The following is a 15,369-nucleotide window of genomic DNA, read 5'->3' as shown; positions in this document are numbered from 1 at the left end:
TGTGGCGGTGAAGCGAGATGCGCTGTTGAAGAAGGCGGTGAAGCCAGATGCCCCGTTAACAGACTCCGGTAACAATCAAGTAGTCTCACCGCAAAATGCTGTATTAGGGCCTCAGAGTCGTCGCTCTCGAAGCCGCTGATGAGGAGAGCCCTAGACCGGTGGTCGACGGACTGGTTATGGCGGTGAAGCAAGATGCGCTGTTGAAGAAGGCGGTGAAGCCAGATGCCCCGTTAACAGACTCCGGTAACAATCAAGTAGTCTCACCGCAAAATGCTGTATTAGGGCCTCAGAGTCGTCGCTCTCAAAGCCGCTGATGAGTAGCGCCCTAGGCCGGTGGTCGACGGACTGGTTGTGGTTCACGAAGGCGGGCGGCGCGCGGGTGAAGCGTGACGCGCTGTTGAACCGGCCGCCCCTGTTGACAATGTGTTTTTTGCTTAAATATTGCCCATATTTATAGATAATAGTACGTAGAAAAATGTAAACATATTTTTGACCTCGACTGTATAGATAGTTCCACTTGAGTTGAGGTGAATGATTACACACACAGCTACATAAAGTACTGATTGCAAAAAAAGTGAATGAATGAATTCAAATGAGTGAGTGAATGAAAGTAAATGCCAATAAAAAAAATATAAAGTTATAGCTAAAATGACAGAATACGTTGAATATTATTTCCCGACTTTGTATTTTTAAAGTTTTCCCACGACCTATTGTTTCGCTAGAAAATGCCATGTCTCCGTAGTTATTCTAATAAGAATCTGTAGGTTTTCTTATCTCTTAGAATGCAGTTGTCAATAGGTATGACAACCATGTAACGAGTGCCAGTTACTTGAGTCATCTTTGAAGAGGTTTGATAATGAAATAACAAAGTAATGAAAATATAAGTAAAGACAAATTTAACAGCTACATAAATAAAAACAAGGCGATATATAACGTATTACCTTTAGTTTCTACGATTAATTTTATATTCATATACCTACGCATATCTGACCCTTAAATTGATCAAAATATAGCATTTTCTGTTTTGTTGGAGGTCGATGAATTGTTCTATATTAACAAAATAGGTTAAAGAAACTTTTTGGTCTATCTTGCAATTCTCTGTTGAACTTGCCATCGGTACAATAAAAGAACAGTAATTTCAAAATCCCGCTGTCATTACATGACAATGTTGTTGTGTGCGTGATTTCAACTCTGGTGAAACTATCTATACTACCATACCAAAAGGACACTTCCTACAAAACCGAAGTTTGACAGCGATTCAGGCAGGAATCATGCTATCCCTCTCTAATGTACGGCACTATCCCTTTCGGCTATGTAGGGTTTATTGCTTTCTCAAACAAAAGAAATTGATCCCAATTTTATAATATAATACGGTTCAAATGAAAAACAGGAAAAATTTGTATGGTGAACCTTACTACAATATACTTACCTGTGCCAACTGTAAGTAAAATATAACTATGTTAAAACAAAATTAATAGTGATCAATTTGTATTATTTTTGTACAGCCTGGTTATTAACGTGTTATGGACAAGTATACATTGAAAAGTGACTATATAACAAACAAGCCCACAAGTTATCTGCTTTGCCCGAAAGTTGACTGGTAGAGAATGCCTTGTAGCATTAAGTCCGCCTTTTGTACGTTTGTATTTTGGTTTATGCGTCGTTGGACTAAAAGTAAATATGGCGATGTATAAAAATGTCTACATATAAAATAAAAATTGGTCCGAGTATTAGAAAGCCAATACTTCAAAATGTTTAAGTCTTATCAAGTCGGAATATAAAAACCGGGCAAGTGCGAGTCGGACTCGCGCACGAAGGGTTCCGTACCATAATGCAAAAAAAAAAAAAAAAACAAAAAAAAAAGCAAAAAAAAACGGTCACCCATCCAAGTACTGACCACTCCCGACGTTGCTTAACTTTGGTCAAAAATCACGTTTGTTGTATGGGAGCCCCATTTAAATCTTTATTTTATTCTGTTTTTAGTATTTGTTGTTATAGCGGCAACAGAAATACATCATCTGTGAAAATTTCAACTGTCTAGCTATCACGGTTCGTGAGATACAGCCTGGTGACAGACGGACGGACGGACGGACGGACGGACGGACAGCGAAGTCTTAGTAATAGGGTCCCGTTTTACCCTTTGGGTACGGAACCCTAAAAATGACTACTTTCAAAGTATACAAATGTCTAAGTCTTATCAAGTCGGAATATAAAAATGACTATTTTCTTTACATAGGTCCAGGATTATAATAATACATATACGGAACAAATTCATCCCCTCGTAACATCTAGCCATCTAGTATTCCAAAATGATAAAAGAGCAATCTAATTTACTAAAGTGTTTCACCTACACTGTGTTAATAATCTTACGTTTACCTTTTAGTAAAGTCTTGAATATATTTTAATGCCATCAACTGTGAGAGTTTTTTTTTCAACAATTTTAGAAGCACTTTCCTGGGCTATGTATTATCCTCTAGCGGCCCAGGGACCTATAAAGTACTTATGTAAGTGGACATTTTTATACATCGTCATATTTACTTTCAGTCTAGTGCCGCAACATATTTATATTTGGTCTAATGTACAGATGCACATTTTTATACTTCGTCGAAATTATATACGCACGAACTTATGCAAGTAGACATTTTTATACATCGCCATATTTACTTTTAGTCCAACGACGCATAAACCTGTATTTTCCTTGTGCAATAAAGATTAAATAAATAAATATATGTATTTTATTCACAGTTGGATATATGTAAAGTGCATAGTAGGGACAAGGGGCTATTCATAAATTACGTCATTTCAAATTAGGGGGGAGGGGTAGGGTGGCCCAAAAATATATTTTTTTTTCATTTTCCTACGGGGCACCCCCTTATTTTGTTACACTTATTATGCTGATAAAATACACCAAGTTTCGTAATTTTATCTCAACTACAAGGGGGTGCTCAACCACTTTGAAAATTTTCAAAGTTGTATGAATACCAAAAAAAAAAAGTATTTATTATTCAGAATTTTATTTAAGTATCTGGTTTCACACTATTTGCACATGTGATTTATAAGTTTTTAAGTAGAAAAACATTTTTATTTCTATTTTTTATAATTTTTCAAAAGTAAGATGTTTAGAATTTCACCTAAAAAAATCATAAAAAATAGAAATAAAAATATTTTTTTACTTAATAACTTTTAAATCACACTTTCAAATAATGTGAAAACCACTACTTACATAAAAATCTAAAAAATAATAACTTGTATTTTTTTGGATTTCATACAACTTTGAAAAATTTCAAAGTGTTTGAGCACCCCCTTGTAGTTGAGATAAGATTACAAAACTTGGCGTATTTTGTCAACATAACAAGTGTAACAAAATGAGGGGGTGCCGCTTCTTCTAACTAGAGTTTGAATTTTTCCCATACAAACGTGAACCACCCTAGGGAGGGGGGGGTCTGGACATCGGATGATGGTAGCATGACGTAGGAGGAAACGGGGTCATTCGAAGCATGATTTATGGATGATTTTAGGGGGGGGGGGGTCAAAAATCGTCAAAAAACGATGACGTAATTTATGGACAGCCCCCAAGTAACGATACAGCACAGCGTGAAAATAAGTGAACTATAGTCTGGCAAACACAATTTAATATCAGTCAATGGAGAACCAGGAAAATTATACTCGGCCCTTTCTTTTGGGTACTAACTAGAACTAGCGTAAGACAAAGACAGTATGATTCTTTCTGTCTTTGTTTGAAATTCGACAGTCTTGGGCCAAACTATATTTGACTTTTGTAAACTGTAGAAAATATAATGTGTCCCATATTCGACAGTGGTGCCATAGGCCACAGAGCGAATTATCAGTATTAATTAATAGTAATCAAGTATTTATATGTATTTTTTACTTTTTTGTAAGTGTTTTTAAATTTTACTTTTATATTCATGGTATAAATAACCTGATCTATGAAATTAAATGAATAAAGGATAATAATAAACACAACACAGTGATAATAAACATTGAGCTACACATGTAAGATCTCACCTTAGTTTTCTCTTCACAATGCGATAGCTTGGAAAATAATAATAAATTATGTTATTGTTATGTTGTGAATAAAAATGAAAAAAAAAAACTGTTTTATTTCGTTCTTATAGTTTACAAAATAAGAATCAATTGGTATTTCCTAGTAAGCATATGAAATACAGTGTATAATTATTTTCCATCGTATTTTCACGGACACGTACGAACGTGTCTTGCTATTTCAGTCAGTCTCGGTACTGACGCGACTGAAGTAGCATGACAAATACGAACGTTTCCGAGAAAATACGATGGAAAACATGCACTACATTTGTACTTAGTGTTGTGTAAGTATACAAGAGGGGCCTAGCCTCAGTAGTGGGCGATAAAGGGCTGATATGATGATGATGATGAAGTATGCAAGGGTTTTGGTCATGAATAATTATGTGGAGTTATTATACTATAGTTATAGCGCGACATAAAATCGTAGAAATTAAATAAAATGGAACAAAAATAATTCCATACTAAATTGTTGCCATGTTTAAGCATTTCACGTCAAAAATGTGACAGTTACGTAGGAAGTGGCACCAAATTTCTACAATTTCTTGTCGGACCATACCAAGATTTGAATTGAATGCCATACGAATAAATAAATAAATCGGATTTTTTATTTTTTTATGTCACGACTCGCTAGCCAGTATAATAGACGAATAGAATTGGAGTCCTGAAACTATGCACCGACTCCAATTTTGGATAATGACTAAATTTTGGATATGACCCCCCAATGGACTGAATCCACAATAAATAAGTTTTAATGTTTAATTTACGAAAAAATAACTAGAATTTCACCCCCTGTCCATAAAGTGGATCCGCCCCCGAGTCGGTGGTGTAACGCAGTTATTAACACGTATAACTAACGCGGATCGTATGCGAGCGGGACATCGCTATATACTCGCATAGCTCTCGCTCGCACACCGGAAGTGAAGTTACCTGGAGTGCGGGCGGCGCATGGCGGGGTGCGCGGGGAACTGCAGCGCCATCTGTCGGCGCAGCTCCGCGATCTTCTTCTGTATGTCCGTCACGTCCTGTCCCTCCTGTAGGCAGACCAACACTTGTTACAAAACTAAATTTAATATGGGCAACTTTGTATGGAGCCTGGACCCAACGCCAACAGAAATGAGAGTAAGGTCATTAGATAGGTATTTCTATGTACTTCATTTTTTTCTAGAACTGAGAACTGAGATATGGGTATTTTAGCCAAAATGTCGTCACCCTTATTACCTAAGTAGTAGAGTCCAAGTAAGTAAATTAATTGCTGCAGGGTAGATGTTCGCGCACCGCCGAGTGAGCACACCGAATGATCTGCCGCGCTCGCCCGGCGGTGGACTCTATTGCCTAGGGAATAAGGGTGACGACATTTTGACTAATATACCAAATTCTCAGTTCTGCAATGGAATTCCGCTTGGAGCCCATAGAACGAAATGAAGTACAGAAAAATACCTATCTAATGACCTAACTCTCAACTCTGTTGGTTTTGGGGCAATTTTGACGCATAGTCCTTTGCAATAATATTTTTTTTGGTACAAACAGCAACTCTTAGGGTCGCTTGCACCAAACCAACTGTCACCGTTAAAATGTTCGCTAAATTTTATTGTATGGGATGTTTCATAGATCATTGCTGCGAGACGTTGATCAGTCTATTAACAGCAGGCCAAAGGCGCCATAACCTTTGGCTTACTTTCGAGAGTTTCGAGTAGATGGCGTTAATTTCAATATTTAACAAATTTAACACATATCAGTGAAAGAATAAGGATCAAAGTCAAATGGCGTTCTAACAGTTTTAATCTTGGCCGGTCGAAGTTTTTAGCAGATGTCGCCATCATAGCTTGCCCTGTCAATCGCTAGAATTGTGTCAAATTTTCGTTTTTTTAATACCCTGGATGCCAGCCCTTTAAGCCAAATCTCATACAAAAAGTGGCAAGCTATGATGGCGCCATCTATGTAAACTTTTGACAGTTGCCAACCCCATTTACTGCGGCTACACAATTTGCTTTGACAATCCGCCTCTATTTCAAATTCTCTTTGACAAAGCTTACCTGCTGTTTGGTGAACATGTCCAACTCTGCATCTAGGATCTCCTTCTGCGCCTCTTCTCTTGTCTTCGGTTTTTTAGCGTTTGCCTGGTGACAAATTAAAAATATTAGAAAATACTTCGCGGATACGAGTACCGACTGATAATGAAAGGAATTTAATTGTAATTTTGATATTTTTGTATCATTCAGCCAAATCAATCCAGATCATGAAAACAAAATTTTTATTGAGTTAGACCAAGAAAAGTCTGCAGCGATTTTGATAGCCCACACAGTGCAAGTGTTATTTATACGTCATAATTTCATAGAAGTTTGACGTTTAAAATAACACTTGCACTGCGTGGCGTATCAAAATCACTGCAGACTTTTCTTGGTCTATCTTTCAATAAACAAACAAAGGTGAGTTTTGATAAATTAAAATTATTAAAAAAAAATAGATTTATCTTTGTTATTTTTCGTCAAATCTGGCAACAGGTATTTTTATTTTATTTATCTTAAAATATTACCTAACTGAATGGCATTTGCCACGACAAAGTGTGGCAATGACATCATTGATCCAAATCTTTATGAAAATGTGACGTTTTTAATGTCACTCCCTCACTTTGTTCTATTTAGTCACTACGAACTTATAGTCTGTCAAGCAAAGTATGTCAGTAGCAATATGTACAGCAAAGTGAAGTAGGGCAACACTCAAGGAGCAGTATTGCGTTAAGAAAAGCAGCAATGTACATCAAACCAAAACATGTAATTATCATAACCTCAAATTTTACAGATATTTACGATCAACGGGCATAATTGTACATTTTAGGCACCTTGATTTTGCTTATGGCTCCTCTACATAATGGGCCAGCGCCGGCCACTCCAAGGGACGCAGGCATGCGGTAGAATGAGATAGCAATATCACTTGCTCCCTCTAACGCATAAATGCGTCCCTTGGAGTAGCCGGCGCTGGCCCATCGTGTAGAGGACCCATTAAGTTCATGCACAATCTAATTGAATACATTGGTATTTAATGGTGACAAGAGAAATATCTTTTAAAATAGCAACGATTCAGAATGTAAACAAACCAAAATGGCTGTCATTCGCGATCAACATTCCACAGATAAAACACAAAATTATTCGAAAACTGTGTTGACAACCCGCGATTTTTCAAATTTGCCGCCTTTTGCTACTGACTAGATTTGCTTGGCCAAGTATAGCTAATACGGACTCTATCGACCTAATAATCAAAGACTTTACTTACGTTTTACGTATTTATTACTACATATATGTACAAAGCGTATTCAACTATATTAATATTAATTAATGCACAATATGCACACACAATTCTACCAACTTAAATGACCAAAGACCGTACAATGAGTTGATGGATGTATGAACAATGAGTTACTCGTACTTAGGGCGATTGTGCACTACAATGAATTTTACTGTCCGGCAGTCTGAGTTTTCATGGTCCGATATGGCATGAAAAAAACGGATGATTGGCTTGTGCACTTATCCGTCTTTTTACTCGCAGGTGCGGCGCAGTGGCATGAAACACCCCCCCCCCCCCCCCTAGCCCGCCCCCGCCCGGCCAAGTCATGAATAATACTAATTCCAGACGCAGTGCACAAGCATAAACACGTTTTTCATAGCTGTCATCTCGGACCGGAAAAAAACGGTCCGGAATGGGGAAAATTAAATGTCGGACGGTAAAATTACGTGTAGTGCACAAGCTACTATATACATTTAATGGCGTGCCATGTCGGACCGTAAAAACTCGGACTGCCGATCGCCCTTAGTGATGGATTTGGTAGTAGACATTATGAAAAACGCGTGTACTATTTTTTTTTTATAACCGAAAAATTTCATTAGATATAATATCACACTCTCGTTTCGTCAACACTAAATATTATTTACAATAATTAGGGGCAATTCGCCAGTAACTGGCCGGTTTTAGTAATTGGCCACCAAATGAATTCTATTCACCTATAAACAGAGTCCATTTTAGTGTAAGGTTTCAATAACTAGCCGCCTTATACTAAAATGAATTCTGTTTATAGGTGAAAAGAATTCATTTTTAGTTTAAGACGGCCTGTTAATGGTTACACTTATATATGATTAATGGGATGTATGTTTTGTTTTGATGTTACATATTTATATTCAAAGGCCACATTTACGTACACATGCGTTTTGCAATGAGTTTTAAACTAGATTTGTCAGTGTTTTGGCGTGATTCAATTGTAAATATTTCGTTTACACGTTTAGGTGGTTTTGCAATTTTATATATGTTGAGTTTATGTCTTGGTTTAAGTATAATTATTATATTAAAAAATGAAGATTTTTTTTTTAATAGTATAGCAAAGACAGTCATGCAAAAAACACAAAACAAAGGAGTATATACGAAGAGGAAGCGAAACACGAAAAATATACAGGGTGCTCTAAAAATAACTGCATCCCCGTTGCCACGTTTTTGGATTATACTGAGCAACTTTTACTATGCGACCAACTCCGAAATCAGGAAAAAAAAATTGGCTGTTTCATACATTTTGGCTGGTCCATTTTCTATGTGAGGGTAATTTTTTTTTTCGCGATTTCAGGGTTGGTCCCATAGTAAAAGTCGCTCAGTATAATCCCGAAACCTCCCTGGCAATGGGAATGCAGTTATTTTTTAACCACCGTGTATATTATTATAAATATTTTTTGTTATGATTAGATTATTTCCATCAAATATTTAATTACACAAACGCGAGAGTTATAAAAGTGTCATTTCCATCAAAATCTGCTACATCTACAAACGCTCAAATAACAAAATTAACAAAAATATACATATTAAAACGGTAACTTATGGTTTAAGGCAAAAACTCGGTCGCGAAGATCTACAATATAAGTATTTGTCGGTTAGCCATTGCGGACGGATCTCTGGTTACTTTCACTTTACAAAATGTAATGTGAGTGACCCATTTTAAGTGGAAAGGGGACAACAAAAGTAGTACCCATTTTCCTCTCTGGATATTAACATTATAGAAAACATTTTTACACAATTTGATACATGGTAAACACAGCTATTCCCTTAATTTTTATGATTCCGTACCCAAAAGGTAAAAACGGGACCCTTTTACTAAGACTCCGGTGTCCGTCTGTCTGTCTGTCACCAGGCTGTAACTCAAGAACCGTGATAGCTAGACAGTTGAAATTTTCACAGATGATGTATTTCTGTTGCCGCTATAGCAACATGAAAACTAGTTTGATGTATTCAGAAGGTACGCAGCGGTCTCATTTTATAAATACCTTTCGTTAAATATAAATAATCACGATTATTTAGCAGTGGCGCTAGTGTGCACGTTGATGGGCTCTTAAATTTGCACTAGGGGTTCTGTACATGTGTGTAATTGACTATAGTTCGTTTTTTTTAGCATTAGAAAGAAGGTAAGCGATCTTGACAAGTCTTTTAATTGAAAAACGCATTTTAAAAATCAGTAACTATTACTTATGAAATCAGAAGAATATAAATGATCGTATTAGATACATAATTGTTACATAATTGCCGTAATTTTTTTTTAAACGTTTTTTTCAATAGGGAATATTAGACAAAGCTCTGCGTAGGTGGCACCTTTGTGGCACATACAGTAAACAAACCACATTGACACATGGCCTACCGCGAAACAAGAAAATCGAAATTTCGTTATCTAATCTCTCTATCACTCTTGCATATTCGAGCGATAAAGAGGCAGATAACTAAATTTCGATTTTCGCGTTTCCCGGTAGGCCCTTGTTAACAAACCGCCTTGATGCATCAATGTCATATTTTATTGTCTGTGAAAACTTGTCAAAAAACAGTTTAAGGCACAGTATGTATAAGTTAGTCTATGAATTTACTGAGTCGGTAGTGCTGCACTCTGGCGGCAGAACATTGCAGTAATATCCCCTATTAAAAGACACATCAATAATTCAAGATTGTTTACCTTTTTTCTAATGCTAAAAAAAACGAACTATAATTGTGACACTCTAAAACCGTCGATATCGATGTATGTTATAAATAACTATAAAATAATAAAGTATGTATATGAGTAATGTGGTGTACATCGCACAACCCATGCGTACATGTCCGGCCGATACCTGAGCCAGTTGCAGCCGCGAGAGGGAGCGCGCGACCGTCTCTTCCTGTCACACACCCGCACATTTCAGGAAACATTATAATTTTTTTGTACACTTACGTACATTAGTTATTTTTTAAACATATAATCAAGGGCAAATTTTAAATGCAGACTTATAATCAATTTTCCAATCAATTTATCGCGAATTAGAACAAACGGAAAGCACTCTAAGCCAGGGGTCTCCAAACCCCGGCCCGCGGGCCAAATACGGCCCGCGACGCGTTCCAATCCGGCCCGCCGACACCCAAAGCGAGTGCCCACTGTCCGGCCCGCGGGAGCCAGGCTCCAGGGGTTCAGCATTCAGTGAGAGTGGAACTGTTCCTAACAGCAGCAACCAGACACCCACCCCCGGCGCAAAAACCGACGGTGGCCCGCTCGAAAGTTTCTGAGGCGCAATATGGCCCTCAGGTAAAATAGTTTGGAGACCCCTGCTCTATAGTTCGTTTTTTTAACATTAGAAAGAACTTGAAAGAAGGTAAGCGATCATGACATGTCTTTTAATTGAAAAACGCTTTTTAAAAATCAGTAACTGTTACTTATGAAAGCAGAAGAATATAAATAATCGTATTAGGTTCATAATTGTTACATATTTGCCGTGACTTATTTTTAAAATGTGTTTTTCAGTTAAAAGACACATCGAGATTGTTTACCTTATTTCTAATGCTAAAAAAAACGAACTATAAGCTATAGAAAATCATTTTCACACATTAAGACACCTTTTTTAATTTTAATATTTTTACTAGTACAGTCAACTGTAAAAATATGGGTGTAGCCAACTTATTCAAAAATATGTCCCATAGTTCTTAATTCGCTGACATAAGAGCTATGGGACATATTTTTGAGATTAGAATAAATTTAAAAGTGGAAAAATTACTGTCTTGGGTGAGACTTGAACTCACGACCCCTGGATCGATACTCCAGTGCTCTGCCATCTGAGCCACCAAGACCTCATCCATAGCCAGGGGTCGTGAGTTCAATTCTCACCCAAGACAGTAATTTTTCCACTTTTAAATTTATTCTAAGCTTAATAGCATCGTTCGCAGACGTTTCTGCTTGTTAAAAATTAAAATGTTTTTGAGATGATTTGTGCACCCATATTTTTACAGTTGACTGTACACTAATTTAAATTTAACAATGAGTAGATTAAATTCAGAATTTGATTAAAATGCATTTTTTAAAAGCCTTCGTATTTAAAAAATTTCGTTAAGGGGCACTCATGAAAACTTCGATTGTAAGATATTTTTCAGCGGTTGTACGTACGATGTTGATGTTAAGTAACATTTTGATCAACATAAACTATAGCCATTTGTTTAATTTATTGAACAGTAACGTTAAATAAAATACAACGAGTTATTTAATCTTTGATAAAGTGAAATCATCATTACATTAGGGTAATTCGCGAGTAACTGGCCACTATTAGTAATTGGCCACCAAATGAATTCTATTCACCTATAAACAGAGTTCATTTTAGTATAAGGTTTCAATAACTGGCCAGCCCTCAATAACTAGCCGCCTTATACTAAAATGAATTCTGTTTATAGGTTATTAGAATTCATTTTAGTTTAGAGCGGCTAGTTACAAAAACCGGCCAGTTGCTGGCGAATTACCCTATTAACTTTTAAAAGTACCACAATTATCAATCTAGTCTATCAGATTTTTTTAACACTGTTTTTTATTTTTTTTACAGATCGTCGGGTGACATGCAAAAGTCAGTAACTAACACCATTGAAATTATTGGACAATAAACCGTGTTACAAGTGTAATAAAGTGCATTGTTACTTTAATTTTTTGATAGTACTTAGTGAGTTTTGCTTGTCACCCGACGAGATGTCCCTGTATTTTTCCAGTGACGTAACAAAAGCAAAGCTCACTATAATCCAACGTACCTGCATCTGTCGGAGCGTCCTGTTGTACGCCACTAACTCCTTCCTTAGCTTCTCGATGCCTTCCTGAGCCGAGTTGATGGCCTCCATCAGTGCTGCCCTCTGCGGCCCGGTCACGTTGCCTGAGGACAACGAAAATATTAAACATCTACAGTATGGAAGGTGAAGGTAAGGAAAACAATCTCCATGTATCAAACGGTGTCCGTCAAAAAACCTTAAATAGGTGGCGCTGCAATACCTAGAATATTTGGTAAAAAAATTCAATGACGCACCTCACTCCGTTAAGAGCCAACGGGAGTGGTCATTTCTCCATACAAACGTACTCCTCGTTTTCCTCCGTGGTTTTTGAAGCTAGAGCAATGATTTTTTCAACACAGATTAATATTGTCAATATCTGTGTCGGACCGTTTTGCTTATTTTTGTTTTTTAAGGCGCTAGAGCCCTTCAAAAATGGCCAAAATGGCCTAATTGACTATGCCGCAATGAGAGGCGTGGCATTCAAAACTGATATCAATTAGCCGAAAAAGCAAAACGGTCCGACACAGACAATTTCATAATCATTTAGATTTCCAAATTTGGTTACGATTGGTTAAGTTTTGGAGGAGGAAACAGAGGAGTATGAAACCTCGATTTTTGAGATTTTTACGCAGGATTTTTCGCCTTGTCCTTATCGCACTACTTTTAGGTGCCGCTTCCGTTAGCGAGACGGGTATATTTACCTAAAATATTTAAAACTCAGCTCCTGTTTCGTCTTAATAACGCCTACGTCCTTAGCTACTCTAGCGCTACTGTGGAGAAATTTGGAACCATTATTTACAGCTGACTGCTGGACACTTTTACAACTGTTCTACCATAAGAGATTTCACTCCTTTTACTCTATACTCCATGATCTACAGGGTTCATGTTATCACTGCGTCTTATCAAAGAGAATAGAGTGTATAGAGGCGGATTGTCAAAGTAAATTATGTAGCCACTGTTAATTTACTGCCATCTTTCAACAGAAGATTAAAACTGTTAGAACGGCATTCGACTTTGATCCTTATTCTTTCACTGATATGTGTTAGCTTGTTAAATATTAATAATAACGCTATCTACTCGACTGTAGGCCAAAGATATGGTGCAATCTTTTCGAGCGATGGCGCTATAACCTTCAGCTTACTCTCGAGTAGATGGCGTTAATATTAATATTTAACAAGTAAACACATATCAGTGAAAGAATAATGATCAAAGTGAAAAGGTGTTCTAACAGTTTTAATCTTCTGTCGAAAGATGGCAGTAAATTTACTGTAGCTACATAATTTACCATGACAGTAACTCTCTATTTCAAATTCTCTTTGGTCTTATAAAACAAAGTCCTCCACCGCGTCTGTCTGTAATTGTATGTTCGCGACAAACTCAAAAAATACTGAACGGATTTTCATGCAGCTATAGGTGAACCTATCAATAGAGTGATCCTTGCGGGACATTTAGGTGTATAATTTGTTAAATTTTCAAATGTAATTAAGCTTTTCTCGATTTTTTTTATTTATCTACCTGGACGAAGTGTTATCTTAGACAAATAAATAAATATTAAATAATATATTATAGGAAACTTTTACACAAATTGACTAAGCCCCACGGTAAGCTCAAGAAGGCTTGTGTTGTGGGTACTCAGACAACGATATATAATAATATACAAATACTTATATACATAGAAAACGTCCATGACTCAGGAACAAATATATCTGTGTCATCACACAAATAAATGCCCTTACCGGGATTCCAACCCGGGACCATTGGCTTCATAGGCAGGGTCACTACCCACTAGGCCAGACCGGTCGTCAAAAACAAATAAAATGTTCCCCATTCCGCGACCAGTATGCGTCTACAGAGACACACACATATCAGTCGCAGTTTGGAGGTATTCTAATATAGCACACTTATGACTCAAGCGTCGCGCATCGATGGCGGGACGGATCTAAGGAGCGTGCGTATGATTTTTTTTTGTATTTATTGTTTTTATATTATAGATCTTACGAACTTAGCTCGTCCCCCGGTGGCCGAATGGCACAGGCACCTACCGCGATAGCAGAGGACGCTGGTTCGATTCCGTCACTCTTTCTTAGTTTATGACATTTATTTCAGTTTACTATTTTTTTACTTAGTTTTTCGTTTTATTTATATATTTTATTTTTTTGTTTATTAAATCCCATTTAGAAAATAGAAAACCTTAGATAAATACTTGGCGCGGGTGGGATTTGAACCCGGGTTACTAGAGTTCGATAGGTACATTAAGCCAATGGTGATACCACTGAGCCACCATGGTGACAGATCAAGAGGACGAAAATGTCTTGGGTAAGACATTTATGTACAGATGTATTGCATAATGAGGGTTTCCGCGATCGAGATTTTCACTAGATGGCAGCACCGTGACGAGAGGTCTTTTTGACAGCTGCTGTCAAAATCCACTAATAAAAAAAACATGGTTAAACATGATTGGTGGATTATGACAGCTAGACCTCTCGCCACGGTGCTGTCATCTAGTGAAAAACTCGATCGCGGAAACCCTCATTGCTTTCCATCGTCGGAAACGTTCGCACGTTTCCGTGTCTTGCTATTGCAGTCAGTCTCGGTACAAAAGTACTGACGTTGAATAAAGTAGCATGACAAATACGAAAGTTTCCGAGAAAGTACGATGGAAAACAATTATGCACTACATATACATAGGTAAACAGAATTTATTTATTATTTCAGTGATATGTGTTAAATTTGTTAAATATCAAAAGGTGTCGCCATCTACACGAGTATAGGCCAAAGGCGTGGCGCCATCGCTCGAAAAGATGCGTTTTGGTCGCACAAGTCAAGGAAACTCGTACTAAGTAGGGCTCCGCTATCCGTGCTACACGCTAACCCGTGCGTCCGTGTTCTTAGCCCCGGCGGTGCTAAGCGTCCGAACTGCACGAACCCGTCAAAGTCCGTGCAAAAAATCCGTGCCCGTGTAGTGCGTTCGGCTCCGGACCTAGTTGTTGTATTGTAGTTCTGTATTTTTTTTTTCGTTTTGCTTGTTATTGGTAATGTGTTATTGTTCGTTATAAACATTTTTCATTCTTCGCTCTTATAAAAAACGCGTCCGATCGTCACTATACGCCGAGAACGGGCCGGACCCTTGTGTAATTAATAATATAATATAATAGTACATTATTGTCGAGGCTCGGAAGTAGCTACTTGCAGGCTGAGGATTCGTTTTAAACGGACGACCTTGGGAGTCCGTTTAATTGAATC

General features: G+C 37.3%; 2 protein-coding genes across 2 annotated transcripts in view; one reads left to right on the top strand and one right to left on the bottom strand.

Annotated features, from left to right (window-relative positions):
• Positions 1-15,369, bottom strand: part of LOC134803668 (zinc finger protein swm) — a 70,338-nt gene that overhangs the window by 8,725 nt on the left and 46,244 nt on the right. The window contains exons 20-24 of the mRNA XM_063776457.1: positions 12,112-12,230; positions 10,188-10,232; positions 6,096-6,179; positions 4,990-5,093; positions 265-412 (exon numbers count right to left, since the gene is read on the bottom strand). Coding sequence (XP_063632527.1) covers positions 265-412; positions 4,990-5,093; positions 6,096-6,179; positions 10,188-10,232; positions 12,112-12,230 — 500 coding nt within the window. The remainder of the gene's footprint in view (positions 1-264; positions 413-4,989; positions 5,094-6,095; positions 6,180-10,187; positions 10,233-12,111; positions 12,231-15,369) is intronic.
• Positions 1-15,369, top strand: part of LOC134803756 (uncharacterized) — a 102,374-nt gene that overhangs the window by 64,808 nt on the left and 22,197 nt on the right. The window lies entirely within an intron of this gene.

This window comes from Cydia splendana, chromosome 27 (genome assembly GCF_910591565.1).
Source record: "Cydia splendana chromosome 27, ilCydSple1.2, whole genome shotgun sequence".
In the NCBI taxonomy this organism is placed as follows: domain Eukaryota; kingdom Metazoa; phylum Arthropoda; class Insecta; order Lepidoptera; family Tortricidae; genus Cydia; species Cydia splendana.
Note: the sequence above shows the minus strand (reverse complement) of the source record. Positions and strands in the feature narration are given on the sequence as shown.